This window comes from Apaloderma vittatum, unplaced genomic scaffold, assembly GCF_000703405.1.
Source record: "Apaloderma vittatum isolate BGI_N311 unplaced genomic scaffold, ASM70340v1 scaffold11437, whole genome shotgun sequence".
Taxonomy (NCBI): Eukaryota; Metazoa; Chordata; class Aves; order Trogoniformes; family Trogonidae; genus Apaloderma; species Apaloderma vittatum.
Window position 1 is genome coordinate 15,389 of NW_009727852.1, and position 17,207 is coordinate 32,595.

General features: G+C 46.9%; 1 protein-coding gene across 1 annotated transcript; it reads left to right on the forward strand.

Moving 5' to 3' along the window:
* Window positions 1-1,890: 1,890 nt before the first annotated feature.
* On the forward strand, window positions 1,891-17,207 carry LOC104277256 (F-box/WD repeat-containing protein 4-like; the record flags this gene model as incomplete). The annotated part of the gene is made up of 4 exons (XM_009873841.1): window positions 1,891-1,990; window positions 16,056-16,196; window positions 16,362-16,503; window positions 16,735-17,207. Coding segments are annotated over 4 exons (500 nt in total), but the record flags the coding sequence as incomplete, so codon positions are not given.

Genomic DNA, 17,207 nt, shown 5'->3' on the forward strand with positions numbered 1-17,207 from the left:
ACCGATGAGTGTCAGAATGGGTGTCTTCTGCTTGTGTTTCCCTGAGGTAGGAGATGCTGGCAAAAGCGAAATGTTCGCTCTTATGCTGCGGTATGGTGGAGAGAAGGCAGTTATTGAGCAGAAACCCTGTTTCCAAATGCTGCACGCTTTCTTAATTGGTCCTCGTAGCTGCTGCACAAGAGGAATTGGATTTTCCTTAGACTTTCATACTTTGGTCAGGGACTTGCATGAAGAGTAGTATGTGCACCCTGCAGCACCTGTGCAGAGAGCCCTTTGCTACAGGTGCGTTGGGCCAATTGCATGTGCACTACCAGTGAATGGGCCTGGGATTTTGCCTGTAAGACAGCTTGGTTGGGGAGACTTTGAAATAGCTCTGGTGCTGAAGGCCTTGTCTAGCCCTAAAGGGCAGCGAAGGGTCACAGGGCTTGTGAACAGCCCGATATGTGAGTTTGGGTAGGAGAGACAAAGCCAGTCAAAAAAGAGGGCCTTGGCAATGTAGCTCTTTGAGATGGCTTGATGTTGTCTACTTGCCTCTTCTGCAGAGCGTATTGGGAATACTTCTTTGGCCTTATGATTTGGAGAAACCAATTGCTCAGCTAAACCATAGGGCTACGAGTAGGAGTCCTGACTGTGTCCCAGCTTCCACATGGCTCTTCTCTAGCTTTGACTAAGTTGAGTGTGTGTTCAGCGCTTTGCTGCTGGCTGCCTTCTAACACCAGCAATAGTGCTTCTCGCAGAAGTCAAGGAGGCTGCAAGAATCCCTTCTTGGTACAGTGGAGGCTTGAGGACGCCTTCTGACTTCCAAAGAAAGAATGTTTTTGAGGATCAAAGAAATTTTTAAAAACTGCTATTTTTGCCGACATGACATTGTTTCCTTATTTTGCTTTCCTCTTTCAGCTGCCAGCCCCGTGTCATGCTGCGAAAGATGTTTAGGCAAAGCATAGAGCCAGCTTTTATTTAAAGCAGGCTCTGTTTCCTGCATTTGTGCTATCCTTATTGCAATGACTTAAACATAGTTTTGACATTTTATTCTCAGTAGCTGCAATAAATGTGGCTTTTTGAGCAGTCATTTATAGCTTACTTAGAAATCTTTGTATGATCTGCTTTCTCTTACTAGGATTAAGGATAGGAAAATGGCACAAAATGAGCAGTGTGGTGTGGAGACCAACAGCACTGATGTTCCTGCTGCTTGGTTTTAAGTTCCTGTCTTATCAACTAGTTGGAGGCCAGTGGCTGTTAGGCGACCTCTGGAGCTGGCAAGTGCAGCCAGGGACATAGCATCACCAAGGAGACTTTGGAATGGACCCTACTGGAGAGTGTGAACTGAGACAAATATTTCTGCAGGAGAGCTGTGCTACCTCTGATAGAGAGAACATGAACACTGGGGAGGGCAACCTGATCCAGCTTTGGAATTGGCCCTGCTTTGAGCAGGCTGGACCAGACCCCTCTAGTCTGTGATTTGTTAGGCCTGTGGTGCTGCAGCCAATTTGTGATTGTGCTCAGAAGCTGCCAGCAAACAGAAGCACGACATGAAGTAGGAAGTAACAGGGAATTTTCCATGAGGTCTTTCTGCAGCTTACAGCACTGTGTATGAAACATGCTGAGTACTGTGCTAACTGTTTTTAAAATGTCATTGCGATTCACAACTGCTCCTATTTTAGGTTTTCCCTTTGCATATGCAAATACATCTTTATGTCCTACCAGTGCTCTGCAGTTGTGACCTGCTGCATCTGGGAAGCTCAGCTATTGAGGGCTCTGGAGCACCTCTCCCCTTACTGCTGCCTACCCCTTGTGAAATAGTCATGAACGAGAGTTCAAAGTCTCTCTCTTGTAGCCTGCTTTCTCTGTCTTGCTCATGCACTGTTTCTTCAAAACATGAGGATTAGTAAGTGGTTTTCTTTGTTTTCTTGGTTTTTTTAAACAGCTCATTTGTGACGGGAACAGCCTGCTGTGGACATACCTCACCTCTGAGAATCTGGGACCTTGAGAGGTGAGTAAGCTTTCACGTTACAAGGAGGCACCTGACAATTAAAGTGAGTAACAATAAGAAATGCAATACTGGAGATGCCATAAAATAATTATTTTAGTCTGTGTAGGCAAGGAGTGTTCAAACATGAAATATGGGACAGAATAACCTGGAGTGGAAAGATGTATGTGGGCGGTGATCCTGGTTCATTAGGGAGCAGCTTGATTTTTTTCTTCCCAGCTTTTCTAGTTGATGCCACAGCCATCCTGGTTTCTTCCCATTACCCATGTAAAGTCAGAATATGTCCATTACACCTTCATTTTCATCTGTCTCACTCTGGGAGTGAGGAAGCCTGAGGGTGAGGAAGGTGATCTGCATCTTCCCATTCCCTGACTTGTCTGTGGTGCTCAGAAGCCAGAAGCAAATGCAGGCTACAGTCATCTTGTGCTGGCTGGTGTTTCTGGTAGCTCAAGGAGGTGAGGGATGGCAAGAGATTATCTATGGAAGTGGCTTAGGCGTGTTGTCTTCTCTCTGTCTTAATAAGCATTGAGGAGGTTAATTGCTGTGGCCTCTGATTTGGGCCATTGAGTAGTTCCTGTTTGGTGAAGGTGCTGACCTTAGCAACTAGGGAAGCGTTGGGCTCAGATCCTGATGTGAAACTCAACGGCTGACAAATTTGAAACTCTCAGCCTGGGGGTCTTTGTGTAGTGATGGACAGGTAGCAAATATTTGGCAGGATTATTCAATGGCAGCTCAGCTTTCCAGGACCGGTATGCTCTGGGTAGGAGGGGCACAGCACAGATTATCAAAGGAGTGCCGTCAGGATTGAGGGGAGCTGGTGGGCTCTGATAGGGGAGAGAGCAAGGCAGTGGCCTGAGGATATCAGCAAGGATATCAGCATAGCTGTATTTGGGGAAAGGAGGTAGATGGGGATTAGTGTGGATGCCTGAGACCAGTGTCTGAGGCCAGTTGCCTTCTAGTCTATAGTTTAGATAGTCTGAGTCAACTGCATCAAATACAGATATAAACCAGTTTGTTTTTCTCTGAAGTTACAAAAATAAAAGACTTTGCAAAGGATGCATTCCACAAAGGAATTCCACAAAGGTAAGACAGCACCAGTGCATTCAGCTATGGTGCAGATTTCTTGGTGACCTCATCCAGTGGTGCTTTTGGAGTACCCTAGAAGGATGCAGACTGTGCTGTGATACCCCTGCCCATCAAGTCTTCTGGCTGTTCTTGAATAGAGGCATCTGACTGAGGTGAGGAGATAGGCAACCCTCTCCCCCTGCCCCAGCCTCTCTGACAGCCTTTCCCAAGGAAGCCTGAAGAGATAATAAAGCTGTGTAGAAAATAGGATTAAGGTAATGAACAGGCACAACGGAGTTTGATCTTTCAATAATGTCAAAGCCTGAGTGACAGGCACATAAAAAAGCCAAGGCAACCTAGGCCACTGGGCCTCTGTTGCAATGGCTGGAGTGTTAAACTAATTCTTCCCTTTTCACCTGTCACAGCTGGAATGCACCATGCCACTGGGTCTTTTACTCTCCAGGCACCTGTGTGTAAGCTGGGAGTCTCATCCGTACATGCAGGGCAGGAGACTGAGCAGGGAGCACAGTCAGGAAAGTAGCACGTGAAGCTTGATGTGATCATTTATAGTGAAAGGAGTACAGAGCTGTCCTTCCAGGTCTTGACTTCTGCATAAACTGTTCTTCTTCCAAGCAGAGTTTTGGATTAATTTTCAAAGGTTCCAGTGGTTCCCAGGAGTAATCTTGTAGGGAAGCGCTCCTTATTCCTTTGAGGCTTGTGTGTTGTGTCCCTGGTCAGACTCCAGAATTGGGAGCGTGGCATGGAAACTCAAAATCTTAGAGCTGTTCAGGACTGAAAAGCTCCTCCTGTGCCCAGTGTGTCCTGTTACCGTCTGGCAGACAGAGCCAGGCCCCTTGAATTTTCTGCTTGCCTCATCCTTGTGTCCACAAAGGGCCAGAGTTTGACCTGTAGAGGCTGAACGTGACAAGAACATTAAGAGCAGAATCCAGGCAACTTTTCTGTCAAAAGAGTGAAGCAGGGTAGAGTCATGCGTAAGATATATTCTTCAAAATTGCAAGATCCTTAGCACCACTTAGATGTTTAGTCCTGTCCAAGACCAGTTAGTTCACTTAGCTGTTTGGTTTTTTCTGTGTGAAGGTATGTGTAAGTAACATTGCAGCAGTTTCTGTGGCATTCTCTTCCCTTGGGGTAGGTGGTCTTTTTCCCCAACAGCTGAGAGCTGGAACATGCTACAAAAGGATTTAAAGCTTAAATAACCTTTTGTGTACTGATCTTCTTAGTTCCAGGCCAGATAAGTCCTTGGCTGTTGCTTGTAGCTGTTGGTCATGGTATGTTTTCGTATTTGTGACCTTCACTGTTCCCTGACCCTGGGGCTGCCACTCTCATCCCTCCAAGAAGGTGTTTTCACCTGGAAATATGTTCTGGGCTTTGAAAAGGGCTTGGTTGGGTTTGACAGTGAGGAAATTTTTAGTGGGGAAAAGAAACTCCTCTGCTACATCCCACGCCCACAACTGTCTTTCATTTCTGACTCTGCTGAGAAGATGATGGTGCTGGATCAAAGTCACAACAGGCAGCAACAAGCAATTGTCAAGGGGAGTCTAAAGCAGGGCAATGACCGTGTAATGCCAAGAAACCATCTCTGATGGCTGAAATTCCAGCTGCTGCTACACCTGGCCCTTTCTCCTGTAATGAAGGATGTGGGGTTTTGGTTTTTTTTTTTTCCTTATGCTTTTGAAGGTGGCTAGCTGCACCTCTGGAGGACATAGCTTATCCCACAGATGCTACATTGTGCCATCTGATTGCTTATACATATGGGGAAGTTACTGTGCACTTACTACCACTCAGGATCTAGGAATAAGTGTGGACAGCATCTGTGAATAACTTAGTTGTTTAGAGGTCTGCACAGGAAAGGAGAGTGATTAGCATTATGGGGACTGGATACTAAGCTGTGTCCGTGCATCAAGTATCAGGCCTTGATGACTCCTTGGCCTCTTTCAAGTCCCTTGTCTTGTAACTCAGGTACCTCTGCTCCCTTTTGCCTTTCTGTGCTCAGACCTTCTTGTCTCATCTGCCAGTGCTAGTGCGTGGCTCAGCAGAACAGCCAGTTAGTGATAAGCAAGAGAAAAAAACCAACAAAACCACCTTATTCAGATCCTGTTCTTCTTTCTACTCTTTCTTGCTCTTTCCACCTCTTACCTCCTTTTGGACTTTAAACTTCTTGGGAGTTGAGGGTGATACATCACTGGGAACAGCTCCAAGGCTGGCATTTGTTGTTTGCCTGTGCAAAACTGTTGCCCCCCAGCCTGTCGTGGGGGTCTGCAGGTTTTTAGGTGACAAATGCCCCTGCCTCAAGGATGCTTCTCCATAAGGTAGGGTACTCCAGGGTTTGCTTTGCAGCAACTCGTAGAGCTATTCTGCCAAGTCTGATACTTAAAACGGAGCAGAGTTGTCTTTGGCGTGGTAGTCCTCATCAGTAGTAGCTGTAAACACTTGGAATGCACAGATTCTACATTGTCTTTTCCCGTGACACGTGAGAGATTCAGGGCATGGGAGCTGTTGTGAAAACTGAGCTGAAGTTAGCTGTGTCCTGCAAGCCACCTCAGATCCTCTACCTTTTAAATATACAGTCTTTATCCATCTCCTCCGCCCTTTTGAAAGCATTTTTGGCAGAGTGGAGTTTTTTTGGTGGTGGTTTTTTTTTTTTTAAGAACCCTCTAATTTCTTGTTCGGTTTTTCTCTCTCTCCTGAGCCCTTTGAAAGTGGCTTTACGCCGTCACTGACACCAAACTGACACTTTGCGTTTCCCCACTTCTTATCCCTTTATGGCAACAGATGTTGAAATTTTGTATCCCTTTTATCTGTCCCTCTTTGCCCTCTTCCTGTAATTAGGTTTCCCTTGTTAGCAGTACAAAGTGGCCCGGTTTGCTGCCTGGCCTTTTGAGCCATTGTGTCTGAGCACATTTTTTTCCTCCTCTTTCGGAAGAGTTCCTTCCCCCTTAAGTAATAGGCAGGGTGCGGGCCAAAGCTGTGGCTTTTTCTTGTTTCTTTGTTCTCCATTTATCTCTGCCACCTTTTTCAAAGGGATGAGGGGAAAAAAAAAATAGTTCGTGGAAGAGAAAGATACAGAGTTGCATTTCTTGACCATCAGACCCCCTTGAACAGCTCTTCCGCTGTTCAATGCAGGTGCCTTTGATGTCTCCAAGTTTTGGGGAGGTGGGAGGTAGAGGATTTGTGAAGAGTGGCTTGAGAGTGGGGGAGAAGGCAGATTCAGGTGTGTGGCTGGTGCCCTCAGCAGAGGGGTGGGGAGGAGTCTTTGAGGATAGCCAGACAGCTGCAGAGCAGGTTAGTAATCCGTGTTTGCCTCTAGTACTCTTGCGTTGTGCTCTTAAGCCAGCATGAGCGTTGCCATTGTAAGCTGCTGGCTGAAGTTTGTTAACTTGCTGCTGCTTGATCTCTGGTATGTGTGTCTGTGGGACCATGGCTAGGTTACATCTTTCTGTGCATTGGGGTGGGCAAGAATTAGTTGCTGTCTTTCAAATTTTGGCATATGTTGATCTGCATCCACTTTGGTGGCTCTTTAAAGCCATTGAGTGAGTGAATGTGAGCAACTGTCAACAAGGAGGGAGAGCTGTAAAGCTTGGGCTGCCTGTGCTGGTCTTAAACAGCACGGGTGATTTGACAGTTGCGGTGTACAGCACTGAACACCCCGGTTAGCTGATCACTACTGGTGCTTTCCTGTTTAAATCCAGTCCTTCTTCACTTTGTGTCCTGTCCTGCTCCGATTTTTTATATATGGAAGTAGATAAATGAAATGAGAATCTGCAGGTCTCGTTCTTTGTTGCAAAGCTTGCTAAATGTTTTCAACAAAAGCTTTTAATGTAGAAGCTTGGCCCAAGATGCACAAGCAAACTTCTTAGTGTTGTGTTCTAAAACAAGTTTTGCAGAAAATCATTCTCTCCATAGCTTTGTACTCCACGGTTTAAACAAGTTTAAGACCCTCTAATGGCAAAAGGAGTTTGTTGGGTGAAGGAAACAAATGGATTCAGAACTGGAGTTGCTAGATTGAAAGCAAAAGTGACTGACTCCAGGATGTATGGGAACTGTTTCACCTAGGCATTTAAACTGGATTTATCCAGTCACAGAGAAGTGGGTGGATGTCTCTGGTAGCAGGAGGGACAAGCAATAGCAAATATTATCCTGGCACTGATAATAGTTTCATGGGACGTGGAGGGGCAGAAGAATCTTAATACCATGTTGTAGATGCAGAATCCCAAGTATCTTCTTTTGCGGGACAGAGGCTACCTTCTCCTTTCAAGCCTGGGTTTCTTTCTTAGCATTTCTGTCTTGGCTGAATGCAGTTTTAAATCACAATAACCAATCCAAAATATGTCAAATAGTGAGCTAAACAGCTTTTTGGGCTGTGCTTATGTCAGGTAAATTAATGCCTTCTACGGCTTCCACTCACTGCAGTGGGATGATCCGCAGGTAGCTGCCCTTCCTCAGATGGCTGCTTGTTCTCTTTCGCTGAGTCTCTTCTGCTTGTTTTTTGCTATGCTGTTTCTTCATCCTGTCCATAGATGCCTTTGGTTACTCTTTTTAAAGCGTCAGTTCTGGGTATTCCCATCTATATGTTCTTTGGCTAATAGGAACACAAATGCTATGCTTTCCTCCTGAAATTCAAAGGAAAAAGAGTTGATGAAGTTACAGACTGGGCTCTGTCATAAGGGAATCCTCGTCTTCAGGCAAATCCTTTCTTGACCTGTTCAGATTAAATCAGTTTGGCACAGCGATTGTCTTTGGATTTCTAATTTGGTCCTTGGAAACCATTCCCTCTGCAGTAAGGTAGGTAGGATGCAGAGTTTGGATGTAGATCTAGGCAAAGGGAGAAAAGCAGGTCCTTCTTCATGGAGCTGGCAATCACACCTGTGACTTGAGCAGCAGGACTAGAAACAAACAGGTCTTCTGCCTTCAGGCATGAACTAAACACTTGACGAGGCCAGAAAGAAAGTCATACTCCAATTCCGCAACTCTGGGCCGCAGCGTTTGAGTTCCTTGCTCTGAGATGATGGGTGGCGTTGGAGACAGGACAGCCAGGCCTATGGCCAACTACTTGAGCTAGTGCTGGAGAAAACTTGCTGCTGCTGGGAGCCTCTTGCATGGTGGTCTCTTGGACAACTGTTGCTTTTACCAAACTTTGTTGCATTCAAAGCTCTGTCTCTTGGCAGTAACAAATAGCTTCAGTCTCGTCTGTGTGACGTTTTTCCCATGGTATGCCTGTGTTCTCAAAACCATTTGGTGCTTTGCAGTTCTTTACTGATTTCTGGGGTGGGGTTTTTACATCATCTTTCTGAACCCTCCCAAATAAGCTGGACATCTACTGTGCTTTTGTCAAGAGGACTCTGGTCCATCTTAAACTAATTGTCTTAAAATCGTTGGAGGAGGAAGAATATGCAGGTGCTTATCCTAAATCCTTTCTTCCCCATGGCAGTCTTGGCTCTGTCTCACTACAGAGGAGCATGAGGCCAGCTCCTGCCCTTTGTGTGCGTGCATGTCCAGGGCATGCTGTGGCCTTTGCACTCCTGTTCAGACGTATTTATGACAACTTTACAAGACCCCGAACAATCGGCGAGCGTGGGTGGGGGCTGGACACTCCAAGCGCATCAATCAGTTTCATCCCTCTGAGCCAAAGCAAAAGCAATCTTTATTTTTCCCTGGGTTGAGAGAGAATCAACAGAGGCAAGAGAGAAGAATGGGAAGGAGTGAATGAGGAACCCCCTCTGCCACTGGCTAGTGGTAGCTCATTTAAACAGATGGCTTTGTTTTGATTTGGACTCTCCATCTTTTTTGTCTCCCCACTAAAGGAGACCTGCAGAGCTCTGTCCAGAAAGGGAGCAATACAACCGCCTGTTCCCACACAAGTGGGGCGAAAGGCGAGAGGCTTTGAGAATTCCCTGTTTCTTTTCCTTGCCTCCTTCTTTTTCTCTTCCACCCAGAAATCACAGTTTGAGAGAATTCCCCCCTACTCCTCCCGTTGCTAAGAAAGACAGAGAAGACATTCTTGACATTCTTTGCAGAGAAAAGGGGTTAAATGTCTGAATTTGGGGGTCACCATGTTATACAAATTGCAATCTAATCGTTTTTACAAGAACACACGTGTGCTTAGAAAAGGAGCCATGGACAAGAAAGAAAAGGGGACAGACAACCTTTTTTTGTCCTATCTTTTTTTTTTTTTTTTCCACCCAAGGTTTTGGACTATTGTCATGTCCTGTCTTTCTCCCCTCCTCACCCCCGAGAGGGAGAACATTGGTTTTATAGTTAAATTGGTTCGTAAAGCAGAAGGGCTTGGTGCCATTTCTGTTTGTTTTCCCAAATAAAAGCCCCAGCAGGGTCTCTTTTGCACCGTCGTGGCTTTATTTGAAGAAACTGGCTTTTTCCCATAGCCCAGCGTGTCAGTTTATCCTCTGAACTTAACCTTACGGGAACCCGAACAACAAAAACTCACAGGGTCCCAGAGCTGGAAAGGTAAAGAAATTGTATCTTTTTATTGGACCATTTAAAGCGTGTGTGGGCCAATTCAGAGAAAGCAGAAGAAAAGAAGGCAAAACTCCCTCTTCAGTCTCTCCACACCAACACAATCTCAAACCGTCGTTGGTGTCATTTCCCCCCTACTGCCTGGAGTCCCTTCAGCTGTGCTGAGGAAGCTGAGAGAGGCATTTCTCCTGAAAAATCACTTAAAACAGCGTCTCTGAGCCATTTCACATGGAGGTCTTCACTCAGAATTCCCCAAACCAATCCACATCTCCCAGCAGGAAGTAGTAGCCTTGGCTAACGCAGGTGTAACCTTGGGGTAGGGTAACTCTATGAAGAATAACTTTGCCAAGGATCTATGCTTCTCCCTGTGTACGTTATAGATGTTGTGTGACCAGGCCTTCCCCTTCTTGCAATAAGCTGCTGCATCCTGGGTGGCTCAGTCACTCTTGCAAAGCACCTGGAAGAGAGGACAGCTCAACTTTTCCCTTTGGATTTGGTATGCTCTCCAAACTGGATGACAGAAGTTGTGCAAATGCTGCATCCTGAACAATTTTTTTTTAAAATAAGTTTTATTTCCTTTTTCTGATACTGAGTTCAAATATCCCAGTGTTGTGAACTTAACTGTGCTCTTTCAGTTGTTTTTTTTTTTTTTAAAAATAAAAAATCATACATACTTCCCACCTGACTTGTTCCAAGTAGTTATTGGGGCTAAAATACTGGTTCAGAGATTTTCTTGGTTTCTGAAGTCTTCTGCTGATGTGCAGTGGCTTCTCCTCTTTAATGGATGATCATGGCTCGTGAGTGAGGTTTCCAGAGTGATTGAGTATGTCCTCAGTTTCACATACTTCTGTTTTCAGAAGATGTTCTGAATTCAGCAGTTTCCTAGAATTTGGGTATTTGTATAATAACAATTCTAGTGAAATAGTCATAAAAAATTGAGAGTTGGGGGAAAAGTGTTTCATCCCAGCTTTTGGAGTGTAGCTCGTGTATTGGAGACAGCTGGCCAAGACCTGCAGCAAATGGGCAGGGTACAGGGAAGTGTAGACTTCTTTTTGACTCCAGTTAACAGCAAGGTCTCAGGGAAATTCTGAGCTTTTATGGCCACACAAATAATCACTGTGCTTTAGGAGGCTTTATATGACTTTAACTTGGTGACAGCAGCATCCTATAGATTATCTGGAAACAAACCATCTGGGATTTGCCATGGCTCATCTTATTCTATCTTCATATTACTGAGTTGAGGAAGAATAGAACCTTAAGCTGCTTCTTAAAACAAAAGAAACCAGCTTGTTTCTGCCATTCCTCAGTAGTTCACTTTGCTTTCAGGCTTGGAGGTTCCTGTCTTCTGGAGGTATCATGATAACAATGCTCATGACAACATTTCCAGCATGGAAAGAAAAGAGTGAAACATGAAAATCCCAAACAAATAGCTTATTTTAAAAGTAAAAGTCTTGTTTTCTGAAGAATGTGGGAATTCATGGAGATGAATCAAAGGATTCTCTATAATGCCTGAACAAAATGCCTTTCATTTTTGGGCTCATCTGTCTGATACATTTCCCAGGCATGGGGACTTTGTTTAAACATCTTGTTCTATCGGCAAGTCCAGAGCCTGCTGTTAACACAGCTTTCCTGTGCTGGGGATGAAATACGCTGCTGGATTTGCTCTGGCTCTTTTTCTTGTGAGCTGTTACCAGATTACTGCCAATGTGATTTATGGAATCATAGAAGAGTTTTGGTTGGATTCCAGTCTGTCTAGATGCTTAAGAGAAAGTAGGAGAAACTGAGAATATCTGTGAGTTTCGTGCTCGGCACTGAAGGTGCCTGCCTGTCTGGAGGTGCGGCATCGGCCCGGATAGGTTGTAGTTAAGGTGCTGAAGCTGAGAGCTTTGGATCTAGACTGGTCTTTCCAGGAAATCTGGACTGTCAGTTTGTGATTCTGTTCCACGGAACTCCACTGGTGCAGAGTTGTTTCTGTCAGCACTGGGACTTTCTGGCCCAAGTTGTTCAGTACAGAAAAACTACCGCCCACGCAGCTGACTGCCTGCGTTGCCCGAAGAAGGCCTAGGAGTGAAACGGCCTTTACCTTCTACTGCTGGAGGGCTGGGGAATGAGGGAGAAGCAGTGTGGACCTTCCATGCTTGGTCTTCACTTGTTGACTACTCTTGAGAGTGTGTAACAAGGACAAGTTACCCTGGCCTCTGGGTGCAGAGCGTGAAAGAGGGCCCACAAAGGAAAGGTGAAGGCTCTTTTCTGTTATGTTGGGCTGATGGTCTCTGCAAGCTGCTGAGAAACAAGGTTCAAGATAGCTATCACATCTTTTTCTATCCCTCGTTGAGTAGATATCTTCTGCTCGTTTAAGCTGTTAGAAAACCATCAGTGATGTGCTGGTGTATCTGCTGCTTTTCTGTTGCCCTTTGATGGGCTTTCTTGATCCTTTATGGCTTGTTAAGTGTTAGCTGTGGGTTTTGCTCCAGCAAAGTGGAAGCTGTTGGAGACTGGGGTTTGAGGGCAGGAAGCAGCTGGCGTAATGATGGCTGGACAACCTGTAGGCACCAACTTGTGATCCCAAGGCTGGGAGTGTTGTGGTAGCAGAGAGTTCCCTTCCCAGCATGAACTCAGCCTGGATGTGTATGCTGCAGAGATATGGAGTTAGCCTGATGCAGTGCTAGATGGTCCAGAGACACCATAATCTGCTGAAAAATAAGGGAAATATTAATCATGTTCTGCATCTTTATCAATTTAAACATACCCATGCCAGAACACTTAGGTCTTCTGGTTTGTGTGCTCAGTGTACAGCACAGTATGATTTTTCCCCTGGTGTCAGATTATAAGTGCTTCACTGTAGCAACGAATGTGTTGTTTCTGTAAACTGCTGAAGGGCTGTGGCTGTGTGCAGGGGCTGGACCTCCCAGCTGAAAGCTGCTTTAGTTGACCTATTCTTGGGGCAAGAGAACGGAACTGATTATCAAACCAGCAAAGCAAGATTTGCTTTGCTGCAGTAACTTGCAAGTGTTTGTGCTCCTTTCCTGCCTACAGAGAAAAGCAAATCCCTTTTTTCCCTGTTTTTTGGGGGTGATTTTTTTTTATTCTTTTTTGTTGTCTTGACTGGAAAGGGAAGCGGAGGGAGGAAAGCAGGTGTGACTGCAGGGGTGCTTGGGTACCACTGCAGTGAGGTGTGAAGATGTGGAGAAACCCTGGGAGTGAGGCACCTGGATGATGCTTGGTGCTGCACAGGAAGCTCTGAAAGCAGGAATCCTGACTCTCTGGTTTCTCCTGCCCCTGTCCCTTTGATGCTGAAAATTTTCACTTGGGCACATCACCAGGCTGCCATTAAAAATGATCACCATCCTGCAGCACTGCACACTGAAGTCTGGTCTGGGAGTGGAAGAAAGCTTTAGTGTGGGCAGGCGCTCTCTGGGTGTGATGAGTGCTTGTTTCGAGGCAGGAGGTTGTGAGGAGATCTGCTGTGGCCCATTTCAGTCATCTGAGAGGAGGAAGAGGGCTGGTCCCAGTGAGTAAAAGATCTCTGGATGTGCCTCTGTTTCACAGAATCATAGAATTGTCAGGGTTGGAAGGGACCTTAAAGATCATCTAGTTCCAACCCCTTTGCCATGGGCAGGGACATCCCCCACATCCTGCTACCTTTTCTCAGCACAATGCACCTCTCTCCCTGAGCTCACTTAGTCCTTTACATATTAAAGATGTGTCAGCAGGGATAATGGTGGAGGGGAAATAACTCAAACAGGTTTAAGCTAGCTAGTAGGAGATACTCTGCAGATGTGCTGCTAGGCTGCATGGCCCATGTGCAGCTGCCCGTCCTGATTTCCTCTCCCAAAGTGCCATGTGCTCAAAGCTATGAGGGGCTATCTTGTGGAACACACACACACACACACCAAAACCAAACCAAAACAAAACAAAAAGCAGTACCATGGGGAAGAGGGGAGAGAGGGGTCCAAGCTGCCTCGGTCTTGCTGATATAGCTTGTCTCCTGTGCATTACTCACTACCTGAGCAATTGGCAGAGACTCTGCAGGTTTGGCAGTCTGGGCCCTTATGCATCTCACATGTAGTACAGGGGCTCTGGTTTGGGAGAGCAGTTGACTCCTCTTCAAACCTCTGTTGTATGTCTTTCAACTCTGGGCCATGCGTATAACTCATAGGATGAGGAAGGTTTTGTGGAAGCCTTGAGAAGGGTTGCGTGCATGTCCATCTGTCCTGCTGGCTTTGTAGGACAGCAGATGGAGGAGAACTGTGTGCTTGGAGGGGCAGGAGAGTGCCAGGGCTCAAAGATATCCATCCATGTCTCACTTCTCAGTGGATCTGAGGACCCATCTGCCCCAGTCAAACCTCACAGCTCTTGCTCCCTGTGCTGAGACTGTGATTGCTTCAACCTCTCGACCTGCACACAGGTGCAGAGTTGCTGATGGGTTGGTTTGCAAGTAACCTTCCAAGGGTTAATGTATTGTGAGAAGGTTGCAAAGGGATGAAGCCTGGAATCCCCTCGATCCCTTGCCTGGAGAAACACAAAGTCCAATAAGCCAGCACCCCTGGATTCGTGTTGGGGGGGATTAATTCATGCACTTGATGTTAAAGCTTGTCCAAGAGGTTTGCACGGGGGGGCCATCGCTAGGGCTGGTTGGCCTCTCTAAATGGTTGCTAGGGCCCTGGCATCAAGGGCCAATGTAGCTGCCCACAGCCACGGTCACGGAGGGAATTACACAGCCACAAAGAAATTGTTATTCTACATAATCTGCTCTTTGGAGAGTGACTGTGGGGAAACAGGCTGGCCCCAGCATGCCGCCAGCTCTGTGATCATAGAAGCGTGCTGGCTGCAAAGATCGGCCAGGGCTCGCCTTCTGATCTGGGGACACCAGGGCTCGAGGTGCTAATCTGCTTTATCAGCGATTTCTCTCTCCTGACACAAAGGTGTTTACTTGTTTTAACATCTCCTGGGACTCTATTTCTCCTTTTGTGTGGTCTTTATCCCCCGACGAGGGCTTTAGCCCAGATTACAGACAGAATTAAGGCATTTGGCGATGTGCCTCAGAACTGTGTGATGCTGGATCAAGGAGCAGAAAGTAACAAAATAATGGGGGGAGATGCTGGGAGTGACCCCACTGCGGGATCTGTGCTGTCGGCTTTCAGGACCGCTTCATTGTCCTGAGATCCAAGAGTCTATTGGAGAGGGGTGGCCATGCAGCAGGGTTTGAAAAGCAGGTGCTTCAAGGTTTATTGTGTCCAGCATTTTTTATTTAGAGGGTGTGGGAGGAGGAAGAAGAGGAGGGTTTGCTATAGGTGGCCGTTTCAAGCAGCCGGAGAGATTCCCAAGAGTCTGCTATGGCTTGGGTATTGCTGGATGCTGGGACAAGTGGAATGGTCTTGTGGATGGGCTGTGCCATGTGCCCAGTGTGATTTCATGTGAACCAAGGAAGGGGCCCAAGCTCTTTCTTGTAGTCTGGCACGTGTGGGCCCTCACTAGGCACTGTCCACCTTGGTGAGCTGCTGGTTCTGCACATGAACAAGCAGCAGAGTGACATGGCCACAAAGTGTCTGGCTTAGAGCTCCACGGAGATCATGCTTTTGCTTTTTCACAGCAAGCAAGGAATTAAAAAGGAGGAGGGAGTAAAAAAAAAATTAAATTAAAAGTTAGCCTTTGGAAAGTCATCTTCAGATCAGCCCTGAGGCCACCTCTTGACCTGTCATGTTCAGCCCCAGATATGGTATTTGCAGTATGCAATGTAACTGGAGTGGGTTGAGGAGAGCAGCCATAGCAGGCTGCGTCAGGAAAGTCTTATAAGGAGAGGCTGAGGGAGCTGGGGTTGTTTAGCCCGGAGGAGACCCCGGGGCACCTTATCGCTCTCTGCAACTACCTGAACGGAGGTGTAGTAAGGTGGGCGTCAAGCTCTTCTCCCAGGCAACTACTGACAGGACGAGAGGGCATGGCCTGAAACTGCATCAGAGAAGGTTTAGGTTAGATATCAGGAAACACTTCCTCACAGAGAGGGTGCTCAGGCACTGGGATGCACTGCCCAGGGAAGTGATGGAGTCACTGTCCCTGGAGGTGTTTAAGGAGAGGCTGGATGTGCCACCTGGTGCCATGGTCTAGCTGATGTGGTGGTGTTGGGTCATAGGCTGGACTTGATGATCTGTCTTTTTCGGCTTAAGTAATTCTGTGATTCTGTGAAGTTGGGAATTGTCTCCCATGGAGGGGAAGCCCCATGATTCTGAGTACCGGTCACTTCTACCAAGGAACATGATAGGGATTAGCTGTGCCTGTTTCTTGGCACAGCTTTACAGCTGTGACTCTTGCTGGTCACCCTCCATGACAGTTAGTGGCCCAACCAGTAGCAGAAACTGGGGGAGGAAAGGGAAAACTATGCGGGCTTTTACATTCTGTTAAATCACAGAAATGAGATCTAGGAGACTTCTGTGACACCACCTCTGCTCTGGCCGGCTGAACTGGAAGGGTGCTTTGCTCTGAATAACTCTTGCCGTGTTATGTTTCATTGCAGTGGTCAGCTGTTGACCTGTTTAGGGACCGACTTCCACCGTGGAGCTGGAGTCCTTGATGTCTTTTACGAAACACCCTCCCTTCTCCTTTCTTGTGGGTATGACACCTACATCCGCTACTGGGACATACGGACCAGCACCAGGTGAGCCTGCCCTGCTGGCATCTGGGGCCTGCGTGAGGCTTCTGAGCTCTTCTTGTGCAGCTCTCTGGGGGCTTACCTGCAGCTCATTTAGCTCCATCAGGCAAATTGAGCCTCAGTTCCAGCTGTGGAGGCTCAGCCCTGCTCAGGTCTGCATTGCCCTTGCAGGAAGTGTGTCCAGGAGTGGGAAGAGCCCCATGACAGCGCCCTGTACTGTGTAAGGAGCGATAAGAACCATATGATTGCCAGTGGGTCTTCTTACTATGGTGTGGTGCGCCTCTGGGACAAGCGGCAGACGCGGTGCTTGCAGGTGAGGACGGGCCAGAGGCCAGGCAGCAGTGAAGCTTCTGAGTTGTTCTCTGGCAGCCCAGTGCCTTTATCTCTTTGGAAGGAAAGAGAAGGGGCTGCTGGGCTGTATTTGGGCTGAGCCCACCATGGGGAACCTAGCCTGTACGCAAGGAAAATCCTGCTTTGCTCAGGCTCCTCAGCCTTTGGGTCTGTAACTCTTCTTTGAAAGTTTTATTCTCCTATTTTCTTGCAGAGCTTTCACCTGTCTTCACCCACCAGCAGCCCAGTGTACTGCCTCCGTTTCAGTACCACCCATCTGTACGCTGCCCTGGCATCAGCCCTGCACGTCCTAGACTTCACAGCCCCATGAGGGGCACCACAGCTGCTTCTGGTCACCCCAACTCAGCAGAGTTGGCACTTGGCTCAGGGAATCGCAGGGCAGGAGAGGTGAGAACGGGCCCCCAAGGCTTCTGAAGGGATTTTTATTTTTTTTTTTACCTGCCAGAGGGCTACCATGAAGAGTGCACAAAGGGCCAGACTTTCTCAACCTCACCTGCCTGTGGAAATAAAGGCTGATTGTCCTTTACCCTTTTTATTTTGCGCAAGTCAGGGTTTGTTTTATTAACTGCATTATTTTTTCTTTTTTTTTCCTTTTTTTTCCTGTGGATACAGCATTCGAGGGGCAAGTAGAGCCAGGATGCCCCATCAGCTGTGTGTGCTGGTCAG